The 18,262-nt window shown below is 37.5% G+C and overlaps 1 protein-coding gene across 2 annotated transcripts in view; it reads left to right on the top strand.

Annotated features, from left to right (window-relative positions):
• arhgef10la (Rho guanine nucleotide exchange factor (GEF) 10-like a) overlaps nt 1-17,543 on the top strand; it is a 147,246-nt gene extending 129,703 nt beyond the window's left edge. For both annotated transcript variants that reach the window (XM_053653400.1, XM_053653399.1), the window contains 4 exons: nt 1,327-1,469; nt 7,300-7,471; nt 15,801-15,923; nt 16,811-17,543. In XM_053653400.1, coding sequence (XP_053509375.1) covers nt 1,327-1,469; nt 7,300-7,471; nt 15,801-15,923; nt 16,811-17,355 — 983 coding nt within the window. In that variant the 3' untranslated portion in view covers nt 17,356-17,543. The remainder of the gene's footprint in view (nt 1-1,326; nt 1,470-7,299; nt 7,472-15,800; nt 15,924-16,810) is intronic.
• Nucleotides 17,544-18,262: the final 719 nt, after the last annotated feature.

Raw genomic sequence — 18,262 nt, 5'->3', positions numbered from 1 at the left:
GAAGCTTTCTGTAATGAGACTTATTTAACAAGTTTGGAAGGAGTCTCCAGTGTCAGTGCTTTTTTACAATCAGTTTTCCACCACGTGAAAGTCTTTGAGTTGAGAGGAAAAAAAAAAAAGAAAAAGCTGGTGAGGGAGCAACTGTTTATAGCTGTTATAATATAAGGGAAAGAGGAACTAACTTGTCTTGTGTTCCACAACATTAAATGTAACTATAAGTGGATAAAAGGTACATGTCATTCTTTAATAAATAAAATCTGCCAGTGCCTGCAAATTCCTGTAGTAATCAACATTGTGTGGTAAAAGTAAGTCTGCTTCATGTTGGGCCACATGACACCGTTGATTATGTTCCTATAACAGCATGATAATTTTAATTCATGAATATGAATAACATGTGTAAGTTTAATAATTAGGTGTGTACATTGGGAAAGAACAACCTCTAAAGCAGTATACTATACTGTATTATACATATGAATGAAACATGAAATCAAAAACTCCCTTGCTAAAGATCAAATCTCTGGTTGTTCTTTTTTTCTCCCACAAAATTTGCCTTCCATGATGTAAAAACAAATCTCCACTGGGTCATCGTTTATGGCCTATTGCCCATGAGACATTTTCCACTCTGTGCATTTGAAACAAAGGAAGACCGGCATTTGGAACATGCCAGGCAATTAACCTAAAGATTCAGAATGCATTCTTGGGCTATTCCTGTATCAAAGACAGAAATAAACAACACAAAATGTTAATTAAATGACTCGTCACGCTTCCTTATTCAATTTTGCTTCATTAACAGGCCATAGAGGTGCAGCAGGAGCTTGTGCAACACACTCCATCTAATCACGCCCTGTGATTAGAACTCAAAGAAAGAGTTCTGCCTCATTTGGAGAATAATTGAGAAAAAAAAAATGGAGCTGAAAGGGAAACTTTACATTACAAAATGTTTAGTCATTAACCTGTCTAGTGAGAATGCTAACAACTAGTGAGGTCATGAGGTACAGACCACATACTGGGTTCATCATCAGAATACGGTCCTTTTGGTTTTGAATTGCTTCTAGAAATAAAACAGGACCGATACCTCTTTTACTCATTTTGCTCACAAACACAGGGATATACTCTTGAGTGCTAATGGAACCAATTTATCTTAAGTGACTTGCCTTGAGCAAATTACCATGCAATACTTTTTTGTGTGTGACTTTGCTATTTGATGTGAAGTGAAATGCTAATTGACTGGTTTTAACTGTGTTATCCTATACCCATTTTAACATGTATTTCTAGCATTTATTATCTATTAATGCACTGCAACTGTTTATATGTTGGGATTTATAGGTGAGTTGTGGAACTCAGAGTCTTACCGTAAAGTCTTAGTGGGTCATGAGCCAGTTCGGACATTGCTGGCTTTAGACGGCTCCGTATGGGCCAGCTGTGGCAACTCTGTCTCAGTCATCGACGTCTCCAGCCTTTCCACTCGGGTAAGGTTTCTGCTTGAAAATTCCCATTTATCAAGCTGTTCTCTTATTCCCTTCTATAAATAGCATATGGAGTAGTGTGAGTCATAACTCAGAAGTGTTTGGCACCCAGTGACGGACAAATTAGATTGTGTGTAAAGATCAATAATGCTATAGCCCAGCCATCCATTGCTGTTCTGGTCACACTCTCTCATCTGGGGGTTTGTTGTCTGTCATTTATAAACCATATCGGCTGAAGAAATAGACTGGACCTTCTCACAATCCTTCTCCAGGGACAACTCAAATACAGAGGCGGCCATACCCTGAGGTGCTGCCTGTAAGCCTCAGCTTTTAATGTTTTACTTTATTCATAACTTTTTTTTTTAAGTCTCACCCCGTACCTAAAACATTTTCTCCATCCTTTTTTTTGTTGCCATTGAGATTTCTGATCCTCCAATGCTCATTTGGTTGATCATTACTGAACAGTAAAAAGTGGTATCTTATTCCACACTGTATCCCTTCATTTCAAGTTACATCTTGAACCATTGGCTGTAATTGAGACCTACTTTGTAGTGGTCAATGCTCTTCTTCAGTCTCTCAAAGCTAAACTGCAGACAGCAACACTTTGCTTGAATTACAGTTTCAGGTGGATTGAATTCAGTCCTGATTTCTCAACCCCAACTAACTCCTTTCTGCGGTGCTGACTCTGGAGCATTGGTGCCTTTGGTGACTCCTCACCCAGTGCATCCTATTGAACACAGAAATCCAGGAGAGCTGCACCTTCCTTTATATTTCTATTTGAAACTTAACATCCCCCAGGATGGCACCCTAGACAGCGACATATCAACTATGACAAACACGCTTTGCATTACAAGCAAAGCAGTTTTCCAAGTTAGCAAACTTCTGTAAGTACCTTCTGGCTGCCCAAAGTCAGTGATCCGGCATCAGGATTGGAGAACATCTGTGAACAAGGCATTTTAATCATTGATTTCCAGGTGAGAAAGTGGTGCATAAAGTAAACCTCATAAAGCTTTGTCAGGCATAACTGGGCAAAAAATACCATCCTTCTAAATGTTTCCACGTGTCAGATTACATGTAAGGAAGCATCCTGGTTCAAGTTCACACTTTCGAGCAAGACATAACGTTCTCCTTAAATCTTCTTGGGATAGTTTGTAGCTCTACATAGAAGAGTTTTCTAAGAGGGAGGTACCAGATGGAGATTAGTGTTCTATGTGGTCTCCTTGGGAAATTCTTAAAGGTTCTGTCTGGAACCATATAACAAAATGTTTTCCTATCTTAGAATCCTTAAAGGTCTTTGCAAATCCCACTTTTCCCTGAGTGTGTTCCAACCTCCACTGGGTTTTAAGAATAGCTTCTGATGTAGTGGCTCTTACAATTCATTAACAAGAACCCTTTAGGATTTCGAAGCAGCATTTTGAAGTGTGAAGAACCATTTTGAGCAGCATATTTAGCATATGTTTTGTAGAGTTCCTCAAGTAAAAATGGTTCGACCTAGAATGGTTAACCAGCCAGAGGACTGAGACACTATTATGTTTTCTAAATAAGAGACACTATTATGTTTTCTAGTGGTATTTGGTTTAGCCAAATATATTGAATGGATAACAATTTGGATAATGTTGTTGTTGTTGTTGTTATTATTATTATTTTTATTATTATTATTATTATTTATTTATTTATTTATTTATTGAATAAATTGAGGGAATAAAGCCATCTGCATTTAGCCCTTCTGATGAGGAGAAGCTGCATAAAATTTGCATCTAATAAAGGCTAATGCCTCCTCACATAATGGAAAGACTACTGTCTTTGGATTAGCCACCCTGCTGCGAAGGCAAGCAGAAAACAGGATATAACCCAAGTTTATATATCGTTATAAGGGTTATTGTGTGACAGCTTTTACTTGTCTTCCTTTGGGAACAAAGAAACGAATCAAGCCAAATTTTACTCACCAAGCAGAGAGCAATGCATGATGAAAGACAGAATGAGAAATACACCCACTGCCAGGGCAATTCAATTAAAAGAGTAAACCCATCAAAGGCAGTCTCCCTCATCTCCCCTGCACTCAAACAAAAGGAGCTGCCTTTGGCAAGGGCACACATGAACAGGTGATAATTCCCATCTGATGGTGTGTAGGAGAGAGAACAGTGTTGTTTCCCCTCATTGAATTGCCCCTACCAGCTAATCTCCATCACCCTTGCACTGGAGAACTCACAGTGGGAGCTTCTCGGTGATGGACCTTAAGAGATGCTCGATAAGGAGCAATACAGTTCTCTTGTACCTCATTAGGGCAGCACTTGTTAAATGTCTCCTCTTTCTCATTATACAAGAGGGTCTTAAAAGGCTCTTCCTTTCTTATGGACTTTTATGAGAAAGCAGAATATATATATATATATATATATTTTTTTTTTTCTGTTAACCACATTGATGCTGCTCATATTTGGTTTCCTCGATGCCAAAACCTGATGTGTCTCTGATATTTGAGTATATGGTGTAGATTGTGTGGAATGGTTGCATAACCATTCCATTAGGTCCATTCCAGACCTACACAGTGAAACCTTTGCTGCACAGCTGTAAAGTTGGTCACCCGTTAAAGTCAGCCACTTAGGTACTTGAGATAATTACTCTCTGATTTCAACCAAATCTAGTCATCAATATATAAGACCCTTTTTTTTTTTTTTTTTTTTTTTTTGCATGTCATTGCAAAATTTTACTTTTACATACAATGAAAAATCTACAAGTCTGTGAAATTGCTCAACTTTATAAGGTAATGTGTCGAGCCTGTCGCTAGTTTCCAGTCCGACGATCTGCCTTGTGCATGTGATTGGCAGCGACAGAAGATCTGCTACACTAGCCGAGCCGGTTCATGACTAGAAAACTAGAGTCGCTGAATTAGAGTCATTAAAAAATATATACATTAATCAGTTCTGTCATAAATTTTCAAGTGCATGGTTTGATCTGCTGAAGTACTTTGCAAGGTCCACAGCCAGACCGCAGCCCACCAGTTGACAACCCCTGAGACAGACCATCATTCGTTTCCTAGTTAAAAAGCCTTTTTCAGTCACAGTAGATTGAGGCGCATTCTAGTGAGATAGTGTGTTTCTCACTCTGGTGGCATAGTGTGTATTTTCACATTTATCCTGTTGGGCTAATAACACAAAAACAATGAAAAACTGTTTAGCTTGTGACTTTCTGTAAGTGTCGGTTACTGGTGTACACAAATGTCCAATTACAAAATTACATATTAAGGCCATTAGCATGTTTACTAAAACAAAACAAAAAACAGGTGCATGTTAATTAAATCCAACTACTGTATTACACATGCAGTCTCATTAGATCTATTTGAGTGGCACTCTGAGAAAACACATCTGATGTTGCACTGGCTGAAAGTGAGAAAATTATGAAAAATTGAGGTTTGACCAACATTCCAATATATTTGGACATCTTTACTGTGTTATTATTTATATATGTTACTTTATAACCATGTTTTGGCTGTCTACCTACAAATATCATGTATCATGTAAATATGGAATCAGGGAATGTCACAATTTGAATAAGTTGTTGGTTAGCAATTCACTTTGTAACAAGGTACTGGTTGTGAAAATGTCCATCCATCATCAAAACAAAGAAACACAATCTGTACAGATGACATTGTAATAAATCTTAAAATGTTTACCTAATAAAAATAAATTCATATTAAGAAATTAAATCAAAAGCACAGAATGGACTGAACGAACGAGTGAAGATTTCATCAGCGTCATTAGACTAGGTTATACATGTAGATGTAAGCAATGAATTAACACAATGTTCTCCGTTTATCACTTTTGGGGGTAAAAGGTTGTTCAAATGCAAGAGAGAAATGCAATTTCCGTTGAAGAAGTAGTTTTCAGAAAAATATATAATGCAGAAAATGTCCACCACACATGTGTAAATCACATGTAATATCCAGAGTGTGAGTCTTTTACACACTCTATTGTCCTCTTGGTAGCTTCCTACCCATTCCTGTGACCATCTGTATCTCTCTGTATCTAAAGCCATACAGTAGCTAATTTCGGCAACTTTGTGGAAACTTTCAGCTCTGTTATTTAGTGGTAAACAGTGCACTACGGAGAAGAACAGAAGTTAAATGTCCTTAAATTGGAACCAGCATGGCTTGCGGGATCATTAGGAGTCTTGCGGTGTAGTTTTGCAGAGAGTCTCCAATAAGGCGAAAATGACCCGTGGCACATCTGAGACCGGCCTCGTGGGGCTTCAAGCAATAATGCGTTGTAGTGCCACTTATACCGGGAACGTGGTTTGTGAAAACAAGCCCTCGGTCACTCCACACAGTACCTCATTTATGTCTGTGTGTTCACTCTTCAGACTTAATGCTGCCAAACGCAGGCTCATGCGTCTGAGCTCCTGCTGTCAGAGGAGGATTTTTATACTTGTGTACGAACAAATCCTTGCTCTTGGGTTCAGCAGGAGAGAGTAAACAACAGTGGGGGGTGATGTGTGTGTGTGTGTGTGTGTGTGCGTGCGGGGGGTGGGGGGGTGGTAGATACTTTTTTCCTTTTAAGGAACAGATGCCATTATAGACCAGTGTCATGTTTGCTGTCTTTTCCAGGCAGCAAATAAGAAGGTGGTTGAGAGAAGAAGGAGAGAGAGATTACAGAGTTTTTGCTATGCTTCAATGAGCTCTATAAAGTACTATGTCCCAATTATGTCAGTTTGTTGATTCTCATTGGTCTCCAGGCCTCTCTGGCCTACTTATAACCCATAAGTATTTAAGGTTTGTGTAGTGACTCAACTAAGTGCTGGCTAAAAGTGAATTAATGGAGGAGGTAATATTAATGTGATATTTGTGCAATAGACCTTTTTTTTATTCACATCTTATTAGTATTAATTATGTTACTTAGAGATTCAGGTTCTAGGTATAGCGTCAAGTGACAAAATGAATGTCAAGTGTGACTTTTTTTATTTTTTTTTAAATAGAATTATTACTTCTACTTACTTCTTTTATAGAAGTTCACAACTATCAGCAGAACTAGAAGGTAATAATGAAAAAAAAAAAATAATATACCAGCATCAATGTTGGTATACATGTACTAGCAGGGATAAGCTCCACCCTGTGTTTCAAAGATAAAAAGATATCAATATAAGGTTTAATTTTTTGTCATACACATCAAATTATTTCATGTTAATGGATGTCTTAAAGCCGATTATCTTTGGGCTTTTGCGTTACCAAGCAATCAGTGGTTGTAAGAAAAATACACAGAATTGTATGAAAAGCGAGGCTGGGGCTGAATTCTTTCTAGCCCAGACTGTAGATTTCTACAGCCTATCAGTAATAGTCATGTGGAGGAACTAAAAGTAGATAGACTAAACACATACTATCCAATCAAAGTAGAAATTACACAAAAGACCGAATCATAAGTTTTGTGATTTCTGGTTTGAATGAAAGGGTTACACTTTACTGTTTAGCATGTTTGGTATTCAGGAGAATCACTAATTTATTTAAACTAACTACCTCAAAAATTTTTAAGTTGATAAATCAATTTGTTTAAGCCAAATAAACTTAAATATAACAAAAATTTAACGCAAACTTTGCAATTTAAAATAAATTTTTATGTTTAAGTGTATTTGGCTTAAAGAAATTGATTTATGAACTTTTACAGAGTGCGTAATAGTGTACCTGTAATAGTTTTCCCCACATCCATCCTATTTCATCAGTTATGAGACTTTTACTCAAAGTAAATAATTTCTTATTGATTGATATTCGATTTTAGCTTCCTAATATCTAATATCACCACGAACCACCACTGATCTTTTTCTTCATTTTTCCTCCCTCACGTCTCAGAGGTTTGAGGTCCACCAGGATCCGACGGTGAGCGTCGTTCACATGGTACGAGCCGGTGGAGGGGTGTGGATGGCGTTTTCGGAAGGTTCCTGCATACGCTTGTTCCACACGGAAACCTTGGAACACCTACAAGAGATCAACATCTCCACACGCTCTTCATTCCACAGTTCAAGTAAGTACAGTACACAATTATAATAAATTATAATAAGTTGGAAAAAAAATAACCATATGGAATTTCCTCGCTGTGCAAATTGAAACTAAAGGCAAAAAACAAACCCAGACTGAGTGTTTGAGGCTACTGCAACTACTTTTGTTCAGCCTCAGACTTGATTTTTTTTTTTTTTTTTTTTTGGCTCTGTTTATTTTATTACAGTCTTAAAAATGTAAGAGATGACTGGAGACTATATAATCCTCCATCTCAGAGCTCGTATCTTCTGACCTGACAGCCTTTCCTGCATTATAAATATTCTAAAATTAGAAATTTGCTTTTATGCATCACAACAAAAGAATTATAACAAAACCGAAGGAATTATATATGGGGTTTACAGCTACAGTAGGTAAGGAGTAAAATACTCAGTGGTGTACCATTATGGTAAAATAGTCAAATAGCAACACAAAGTGTAGTTACTGTTACCGCTGCAATGTCCTGAAGTGTTTTATTCCTTGCATACCACATCAATTTGCAGAGAAACTGCAAAGCACAAATTCCTCCATCCTCTTCACATTCAAGTCCCTCTGTACGAGTTGTCACTATAGAAATGATAGTGTATTAGAGCGAATGCGTTGATAGAAACCCGTGATTTTCCTTGCAACCTGAACGACCGAGATGCTGTAATAGGAAATTAATTAATACCTTCTGACCAATCAGAACAGAGAATTCAACAGCGCTGGTGTGTTAAGCAGTTTCAGAAGTTATATACAATTTTCTTGTCAGCTGGAACATCTTATCCCTGACAACAAAACTGTTCCTTATGGTGTACAGTATGGGAGAAAGTCTGAGGTGAATCATACTGTACACGCATTTCATTTTAAGCAAAGTCAAAAAGGCTTTAATCATGTAACAGCTTGCGATTGTCAGATAATCTCAGATGTGTTCCATTAGACGGTGTGATTCTCCGCTATCTTCTTCCTCAGATGAGGCCCTACTGAAAATCACAACCTTTTTATTTTAGACGACGCGTCCGTTTTATATAAAAAGGCACTGAAGTGAGTGCTTTTACTCCTTCCGCTGTCTTGATGATGGACAGTCTAGAAATATCTAACTTTCTCAAAGTATGCTCTGGTACACTGTAAAATAGGAAGTTAATTTATAAGTTAATTAATTTATAAGTTAATAATAAGTTAATTTAACTCAAAAAAATTGAGGAAACTAATTACCTCAAAATTTTTAAGTTGATAAATCAATTTGTTTAAGCCAAATACACTTAAATACAACAAGTTTGAGTTAAATTTTTGTTATTTTTAAGCGTATTTGGCTTAAAGAAATTGATTTATCAACTTAAAAATTTTGAGGTAATTAGTTTCCTCCAATTTTATGAGTTAAATGAACTATCCGGTTTTACAGTGTATAAGAAGAATAAAACCTTTCAGGATGTGCTGTTATAGGAAAATAATCGATTTGCATTGTAGCAGTGACTTCGCTTCGCATCATTTTTTATTTACTTCATTGTGTTACACTGTTTTTAATTACATCACTTAGCCTATAAAATAGCTTACAGGATGATGGTTCTAAGACAGTTGCTTCTTGTAGCAACATTATTACCCCCTAAAAATGCCAATTTGCATGTGGGACAACCTCCCTTCAAACGCATTTATCTTGTTACTGTACAGTCTGTTACTGGCCAGTTACTGTAGAAATGAGTGAGTTTGGGTATTGGTGAATCTTCCCCCAGAGGAAGATGTAGGTACTTCCTCAAAGAAATTTGATCATGTCACCCCAATTTTAGCATCGCTCCATTTTACCATCGCTCCCGGTCCATTTTAGGATTCATTTTAAATTTCTGTTGTTTGTCTTTCAAACTCTTAATGATCAAGCTCTTTCCTATCTCAAAGATACTTTTACACCACGTTCATCTAACAGATTTCTAAGATCTTCTGATTTATGATCTTCTGGTTTCTTCTGTATGTCCCTCGATCCCAGTTATAAACTAAGGAGGATAGAGATTTTTCAGTTGCTGCTCCTCGTTTATGGAATCAATTGCCACTGGATATCCACCTTGCACCTTCAATTACCATTTTTAAAAAGAAGCTTAAAACATATCTTTTCTCCCTGGCGTTTTAATCAAGTTTTTTTTTTTTTTCTTACTATTGTCTGTCTTTATATGATTTTATTCTGTTTTCTATTTTACTTTTCTTTACTCTGTTCAGCACTTTGGTCAGCTTCGCTGTGTTAAATATGCTTTATAAATAAAATTTACTTACTTATTTACTTACTTACTTACTCTGGAAAGATAAAAACACTGTTGAAAAATGCACTGATGTTTTTGACAGAAAAAGGATCAGTGGAACTATGGCTTTTCAGAATATCATGTGAATGTTTTTATACATTTGACGTGAGCAACAACAAAAGTTGTGGTGGTCCATTTTGGCATCTCAATAGAGTAATGGTAAATACTCAGAAGGAAAACAAACCCAACATGCTATGTATTTGACTGTTATTCAAGGCAATTGACAGTGTCCATGCAGTCTAGCCATAATGTATACTTTTAGCTTCTGTTATTTTGCTCTCTTACGACAGATGCTATGAAGCAATTTTGAGCACATAACGTTATGAGAAAATGGATGTCCATCAACATCAGTGGTTGTAAAATTTCAACTTTTTTTTATTTTTGTATTTTCTACTTGGTAATGTTTGGTATATGTGATATTCTCCAGATATTTTCTAAGATAAAATAGAAAAATAGAAAATATAATGGTTCTTTTTTTCCACAAAGTCAATGATCGTATTGCACTACAATTCTAAATATTGTCATATAGAATCTCATATAGTAGTTTTGGTGCTCACTAATTACAACTGTGCCCAGTGGTAATACACAGGGGAAAAAATGACATTGAAATGTTTGTTCTTGGTCTATCTAATGTAATGCTAAGTAGCCAAAAATCGGTTGGTTTTAAGTGCATAGTTTCTTGAATAATATTTTCCAGGTTCCCCTGGACAATAGATGCCAATAGATGCTAAGGTTGTTATTTTATTTTTATTTTCTAAATCAATGCCCATAGAAGGTAAGTACATGAGGTGAATTTTGTGTTTATATATTTAGCATTTTTCATGGGATATATGATCAATTGCTATATGATTTAAAGATATGTAATTAGGTTTATTTCATCAAGTGATGCACCGTTTGACTGGGTAGGTGCTTACTAGTCACATTTATGACCAATGATTCAATTAATAAAACAAAAAGAAAGGTATAAAATATGTTTCTTTGGGCTATCTGGTGAGTACAGTTCCTGCTTATTAGATTAAATGTTGTCATCCATTCTAATGCTATACAGCTAAAACCAGTGGGATTAAGTGTGTAGGTTCATTATTAAGATTTTCTCATAAACAGTCATAAAAAATTGGTACAACAGTTACAAAAATACAAGCAGACAGGCGTATTGTAGTCTCAGAAACAGGGGAAAAAGATATTAAATATAGTGCCCTTCACTGGGCAATGAAGTGTGCAGAACCGGGCACTGAAGACCTTCAAATCATAACAAACTGGTTTTCTGTTTAGAATAGAAAGTACTCTGACTGAATTTAAAAGTTGTATTTTTTGTTTTTGAGAACAATAAAAGAGAACATTCTCTAACTGGAACGTAGTAGATGGTTGAGACGTAGATCTCCGAACAAGTAAAATACTCTGAAGGTCAATGATGTCAGCTTGATTTGTATATAACGTTAAAGATCCATTTGGTATAACTACTAAATAGAGCTGTTTTAGTGCAGGATCTCAATGCCTCTGCACATACAAGCCTTTGGGTCATTGTCCACGCACAAAGCCTTTATTAAAACAGTTACTAGGAAGATTATGGTCTGAATGAGACACTTTTTTTTATCCCCTGGCTCTGCTGTACAAAACCTATGAACAGTGATTCAGTCCTCTGCGTGAAAGTGTTTTTGGTGGTTTCGATTCTGCAGGCTGACTCTCTGAGGATGGTCAATGAATAAGGAGCTATCTTAAGACTCCAAAATGCATCGATGGAGTCATGGGGTTAGTGGCAGGAATTAATGAAAAGGAAAAGGCATGAAGGAAGGAAGGCACAATACTGGAGACAAAGCTCTCCATTCGCAAGGTTGCTATGGAAACCCTCTTGTCTTAACTCCAGCAGCCCTGGCACATTGGTAATATGCCAGTTTTGCCCCCTTGCATCTCTTTTGTGTGTGTGTGTGTGTGTGTGTGTGTGTGTCTTCTTTCCTTTGCACTGTGCCCAATTGTTCCTTTTGTTCATTCATCCTTTCTTCATGCCTTGTATTCATCTTCAATTCTTTTTTTCCCCACCTCGCTTTTTTCCCCAGATGAAACAAACAGGCTTCCTTGCTGTGTTCTGTGTTTTCTGATACATAAAATATTTACCAGCCCACCCGGTGTGGTTTTTCACACTTCACTTTCAGTGGTAGAAGCTTGTTTGAGCATTGATTATGTAAGTGGAGCTGTAGAGAAGCACAGTTTGAAAGTAGTCGTAACGTACATGTGGCACTTTGTCACTTCGGCTGCTTTTACATTCTGACATTCTGCTATTTGGGCAAAGATTTATATGCAAGACCTGACCCATATCTGTTTCCCACTTATGTGTTTAATTCATTTTCGGTCATATAGAACTTATAATACTTAGGTTATGATATCTGTTGCTCCCTATATGACTTATTAAATTCTAGCTTACTCATGCACTGTTGTTTATAGGCTACAGTGAAGATTAGCAAAAGTAGGTAATGCCAGTCAGCCTGATGCAAATGTTTGCTAGCATTACAGCAACTAAAAGACGTTCACTAGAAATAGCCCTGGGTAACATGCAAAACAAAGGACAGATTTGGCCCTTTCTGTGTGGAAAGTTGTTACTAACATCGAGATTCCAATATAAATCCAGTTAAACATGTAAATTAGCTTAGACCAGACCAAAGCTAGCACTCGCCATCATCCATCTCCATCCCCAATCCATCCTTGGACACTATTGTTACTGTTGAATCTTCCATGGAGCTGTTGAGTACTTCAGGTGGACAGGAAGTGGATTTATCCTGCAGGAAACATATATTGTCAGAAAGGACAAGTCATAATGTTGTTTCCACTGGAGTTATTGTGTTCTTTTTGTGACTTTGTATATTATTACTTTTAAAGCGCTGGAGCTATTACCCACTTTATCCTTACTCTGCCTCGGAATGAGAAATATCCATGCCGACAGCTTGGTTTCCATAGCTACCCTACAGGGATTTTTTTTTTAATGCTTGTATTTAGTAATGAATCGATATGTTTGTTTTTTTTTTGTTTTGTTTTTTAAACTCATCAATGTAGTTACCAATACAGTTATCAAAGTGAGTAGCCTTGGTTTGAGGTTTTGTTTCACTTTGAATAAGCATCCTTGTGCAAGTAGGTAAAGTTCGGGTGACCATAATCTGGATTTCCAAAAGGGGACATGTTTCGTTTGCCCATGTTTTAATTTTTTCCTACATTTTTTGAATGTCCATGGAATAAAATAAAATATTAGATGTCATGAGTGTGTCTTCTACCATAATTTATACATTTGAATGGCCATGGAATATGAAGCAATGCGATAACATGAAATTAAAAATTACATTATATGGCCAATGGGATTGTTTCGACTCAGGACAGCTGTCATTTGCTGCTATTGTGAAGCAACTGTTTGACGGCGTACACAACAGCGCTTCACCTTCGCGTGCTCGCTGAGAGTAGGCTAATGGTTGAGAGGCAGGAATTTGGCCAATAGTTGCTGCAAGCCTTTTATAATTGACCAATCGTTGTGCAAGAAGGCGGGAATTACAGAGGGGGTTAAAGCAATTCAAATATGCGCGCACACGATACAGTATTAGACCAAAAGTACATCATAATGAAACTAAAGCCGAATCTCGGACATTTTCTCAAATTTACAAATCCTAAAGAGTCCAAAAAAGAGGACATGTCCGGGAAGAAGAGGACGTATGGTCACCCTAGTAAAGTTTTATGTTTAAGATGTTTTATCAGGTTACTTGTATTGTAGGAGTATGCTGTGGTTTGGCCTCTTGATTTGTTTGCTTTGTCATCATTAATCATGAAATATGTCTAGATTGTTCTCACTTCATGTTGTCTGTTCATTAGGGCAACAATGTGCACTAGGCTTATGTCACAAAGTATCATTGGGTATCAATTGTTTGTATCAGAGCATTTTTATGAGTAAATAAATATAGTATTGGATTGATATCTGATATCAGTACCAGTGTCAGTGCATCCCTAGTTCCTCCGGACTGCACTGACTACCATCCATGATTCATGTGTGTTGTTTGAGCGCTAAATGATGACTTGGCCTAGCATATCATTGCATAACAATAATGATCACTTCAGAATTAACAGGACATTTGGATATGAGTCAAATGACCAGCTCTCAAATGTTTTGGATTGTAGAACCTTATTTCAATGTGGTCCATACTGAATGAAAAATCAGAATTGGTTGACAATGGAACTGCAGCCTTCATACACCCTGTATAAAACATCACATCTCACCAAAGCACAACTCTCCATTCAGACATCCTAATGCTGTTTACTTTTGCTAGCTGGCTGTGTCCTATTTTAGCCAGCAGAAACATGGCTCTCGGCTTGTCACGGACAATGATAATCACATGGACCGTGAAGGGGGGAAAAAAGGCAAAGGAGTAAACCAGACTTTGGCAACTAGCCAGAGAGCATAACTATCAGCAGGTCATCTGCCCCAACCTTTTCACTTCAACATTCTGGAAAAACAAAGAACAAAAGAAATCGCTGTATGATGGCAAGAAAAAAAATGTGAGAACTTTCTGGATCAAAGTTTTCGCTAGATTCAATGAGACACTTGGAGGAGACGAGGCTAGTTACTTGGTCAGAATGCCTTGTCTTCTTACCTGTGTTGAAATATGCAGGGCACGAGTGAAGGAACGATCATAGTGCACCAATGCTAGAGTTAAAATGAACTTCAGTTGTTTCTTCTGTCCCTTGGGACTTTGAGGCTGGGGAACATCTTAATTCTCTTTGAATATGTGAGCCAGGAGACGAAAAAGACTTGTTGTTATTACAGATCAATGGCCTTCAAGTCCCACAAGGTCCTCCCTAGTCTATGATGGTTGATGAATTAATTATTAGCACAACATCTGCAGTGGTTACCGAGGTTTCCACCCAAGTGTGACTTTAAATAGCTTCACATTATATGATCATTTTCTTCACTAAGCGCGGTAGTAGCTGTTTTCTTGCAGTGAAATAAATCAAGGTTTTAGATATTATCAAGATATCATACAGAATACAAGGACAAAAATGCAAATCTACTTCATATTATGGTCCTTGTCTCTTCTAAAAACATGTATAGGGAGTATTCCATTGCAGTTTGACATGAAAAATGGAGTATTGTGCATACTCTTGAATGTGCACAAGTTATAGAAATAGTACATGTTTTATCCTGACACAGGATTCCTAGTAGTCACACAAATTCTTAGAAAATACTTAGAAAGAACCTATTTAAGATGTATTTGTCTTTTCTTCTTTTCCTTTAATGTGAAATTTTTTCCATATTCATTGGATTGGATGGCTACCTTTAGTGAGATTTAGAGAGTCAAACGTCTTATAGTCCTCCAAGTCAGGATGAAGCACTCAGGTGCCTGCTATTATAGGAAAATAATTAACAATTGGGTGTGTGATCCAAGCCAATGTGTCTCCTACAGAAAACATCAGCATGTCAATGATGTGTTTTTCTTTATTAAATAACATTTTTGATCTGTTTGTTGCTAGGCTTAGATTATGTAGAGCATCCACCATACAAGTCCCTGTATAAGTTGGTACTATAAAAATTTTTTTTATAAACTCGTGAGTTGCAGTGGGGATGGAACTACAGTCAAAGCTGCTGGTATAGAAGATTAGTCATAATCAAGAATTCTACAACATGGATCTATTAAAATGGAGCTATTTCAAGTATACTTTAGTAGACTGTAAATATACTACAGTATACGCCTAACATTAAAGTATAAATGTTAATATTTAAATAGTATATATATGCACCCATCTATTTATCCACCCACCCAGCTGAATGAGTGGGTGAAAGTATGGAGCAGAGAGAAACATTTCCTACCTGTATAAAGCACTGAAGCTGGCTGTGTTGGATTTAGTGTCTGTCTAAAGACACAAAAATCACTTTTTGTTCTCAATCAATATTTAACTTGAGAGGAAAACGTAACCCTATGAAAAAGACAGAAAAGATCTTGCTGTGGTGTTAGCCCACAATCCTGTTTTGCACAAGATCAAGGTATCACCACCTTCTTTCAGCAACCCTATATTTTTTTTCTTCAGGTAAGAAGAATGTGAGGGTCACCAGTCTGTTGATTTGCCAGGGCTTGTTGTGGGTGGGCACAGCCCAGGGTATCATCATCACTCTGCCTGTACCTAAGCTGGAAGGCATCCCTAAAATAACAGGTATGTAGGTGGCCATTGTTTGTGCAGAAGCTATTTTGGGGGTGTTTTCTTTACTTGGAGTTCTGGAATTGGTGGGTTCCTGTCCACATGTCTTGCAGAGTTTTGAGAATGGATATAGGACTACCTTAGAAATAGAAATGATTTGCATTGCATTTGCATTGACTAACTTTCCCAGCACAAGGGAAATTTCGTCAAGATGACATTAATTAGCACCTGGAAGACAGAGGGGGCATTAGACCGCCTATAAGGCATGATGCAGTACTCGAACATCCAGAAGTGGTGAAAAAAGTTCACAGAACAATATGAACTAGTCCAAACTACAATCAAACATTATAGATTATTTATCGAAGAATTTTTAGTTACCTAAGTGTTTAGGCAACATGGCAGGAAACGTATGAATTTATATGAAGAGACATAAAAGGTAGGGTTTAAGGCAAAGAGAATATTTGCACCGTTTCTTAACTCAGTTTGTATGAAATTTGAATTCATGAGCTCAGGTGGTTTAAAAAGCCAAGCTTTTCTGGTTACCACAACAACTGGTCTATGTCCAAAACCACATGCTACTGAACTAATTATTATGTAAAAACAGTAACAGCTATAATAATGTATGCTAGAGTACTGTTGGGATATATTTAGTATGGTAATGCACGGTTTTAGCCTAGCCTCAGTTTGATCTTGAGCTCGTGTCACTGTCAGTCTGGCGTTTCACATGTTCTCCCTGGCTCTGCATGAGTTTTCTCCTGGTGCTCTAGTTTCCTCCCACCGCACTTGTTTGGTTATGTTAGCTTGTTGCTAACATTGTCAGAAGAATGTGAGAAACCCACCCAAAATTTGGAAAATCAAACAGATAGAATTTCTTTTGCTAACTTTATTAATATATGCTGCAGGTAAAGCGATGACCTCTTTAAACGCCCATTGTGGTCCTGTGGACTTTCTGGTGGCGATCAGCAGCACTTTATCCCCAGATCTTCTGAAGCGAGATTCGGTTGTGGAAGCTCCCGACTCAGCCTGTGGCTGGGAGGAGCGAACTGACTCCTCCTCCCAGGAGTCCCTGCAGCAGTTTAGCAGCTCCTCATTCGGGGAAAGCAAGGGAAACCGGAGGAGTGTACTTCTTCAATACCGCATTCGCTCCACCATGGGCTTACCTGGGCGGCCACTGACCGCTCGATGTGACGAGTCCTCAGATTCATCGTTAGAGTCTTTAGAACACAGCCTCGAGGATGGCTCTATCTACGAACTCAGCGACGATCCAGACATGTGGGTCAGGGGTCGACCCTGTGAGAAGGACGGCCATAGGAGGGACAGGGTCATGTCTGCAGCCATTATCTCTGGAGGGAAGGGATTTAGAAGACTTAGAGAGGGTGCATCGGAGGGTACGGCAGAATTGACTGAGTGCTCCCTTATGGTTTGGCAACTGCCACTCACCGTATAAAATGTGATTGGTTCTTCAGGGTGCAAAGATGTACAAATCCTGGCCATCCAGGAAACAATGTGTTTTAGTTTCTTTTGTGTTGAGGAAATCTATTGGTTTTGGTTTCTATGGTTTAGAGTCCATGCCACGGCAAACTGCGATCACACTGGTGAAATGAAAGAAAAGCTTTTCATTAGTGACAGCTATAAATATTTAGTGATATTCAAACTTGCATTAAGGTTTGTAGTAATTCTGAAAAGCTTGATTCTGTTCAACAATTAACGCAGCAGTAATGAAGAAACAATTAGCCAATGAGAGGGCATAATGGGTGTTCCTTTATATGGATCTCATGGAAACAGCTCCTGTAAAGTGCTTTCAGGCCCTTCTTTGATCACAGCCATGCAACCGAATAAGGCTTAGGGTTGTGATTGCATTTGTTGATGTCGAAATACAATGGAGTGGAGATTTACATTTATTTCAGACATAAAGTCAGTGATTAATTCTTTAAAAAAAAGCAATCCTCTGCTGCTTTTGATAAAAGAGCATTGCTATTGTTGCTCAGTGTGGTACGTTTTCCACACGTCACCAATGAAAACCAATACAGTTGTGATTGCATTTTCTAATCTGGAATCAAAAGGAATCGTCTCCATTTTTTATCTTTTGACAGAAGCTAGCACATTAAGTCTGTGCTTTTCATTTGTCTGTTCCATATACCCTGAAGTCTTGCAGGTCTTTTTTTATTATTTTTATTATTATTATTATTATTTTTTTTTTTTACAGTATTAATGGATAATGGCATATGTGGGGGGAAAAAACAATGGATAAAGAGCTGACCTTCAAAGACAAAACTGCACATCACGAAATAAACGTTAACATTTGAAAAACCCACAGGGATGTACTGTACAGTCTGTAACGTTGGTTTACAACA

Source organism: Ictalurus furcatus, chromosome 21 (assembly GCF_023375685.1).
Source record: "Ictalurus furcatus strain D&B chromosome 21, Billie_1.0, whole genome shotgun sequence".
Lineage (NCBI taxonomy): Eukaryota > Metazoa > Chordata > Actinopteri > Siluriformes > Ictaluridae > Ictalurus > Ictalurus furcatus.
This window is presented reverse-complemented; position numbering and strand designations above follow the sequence as displayed.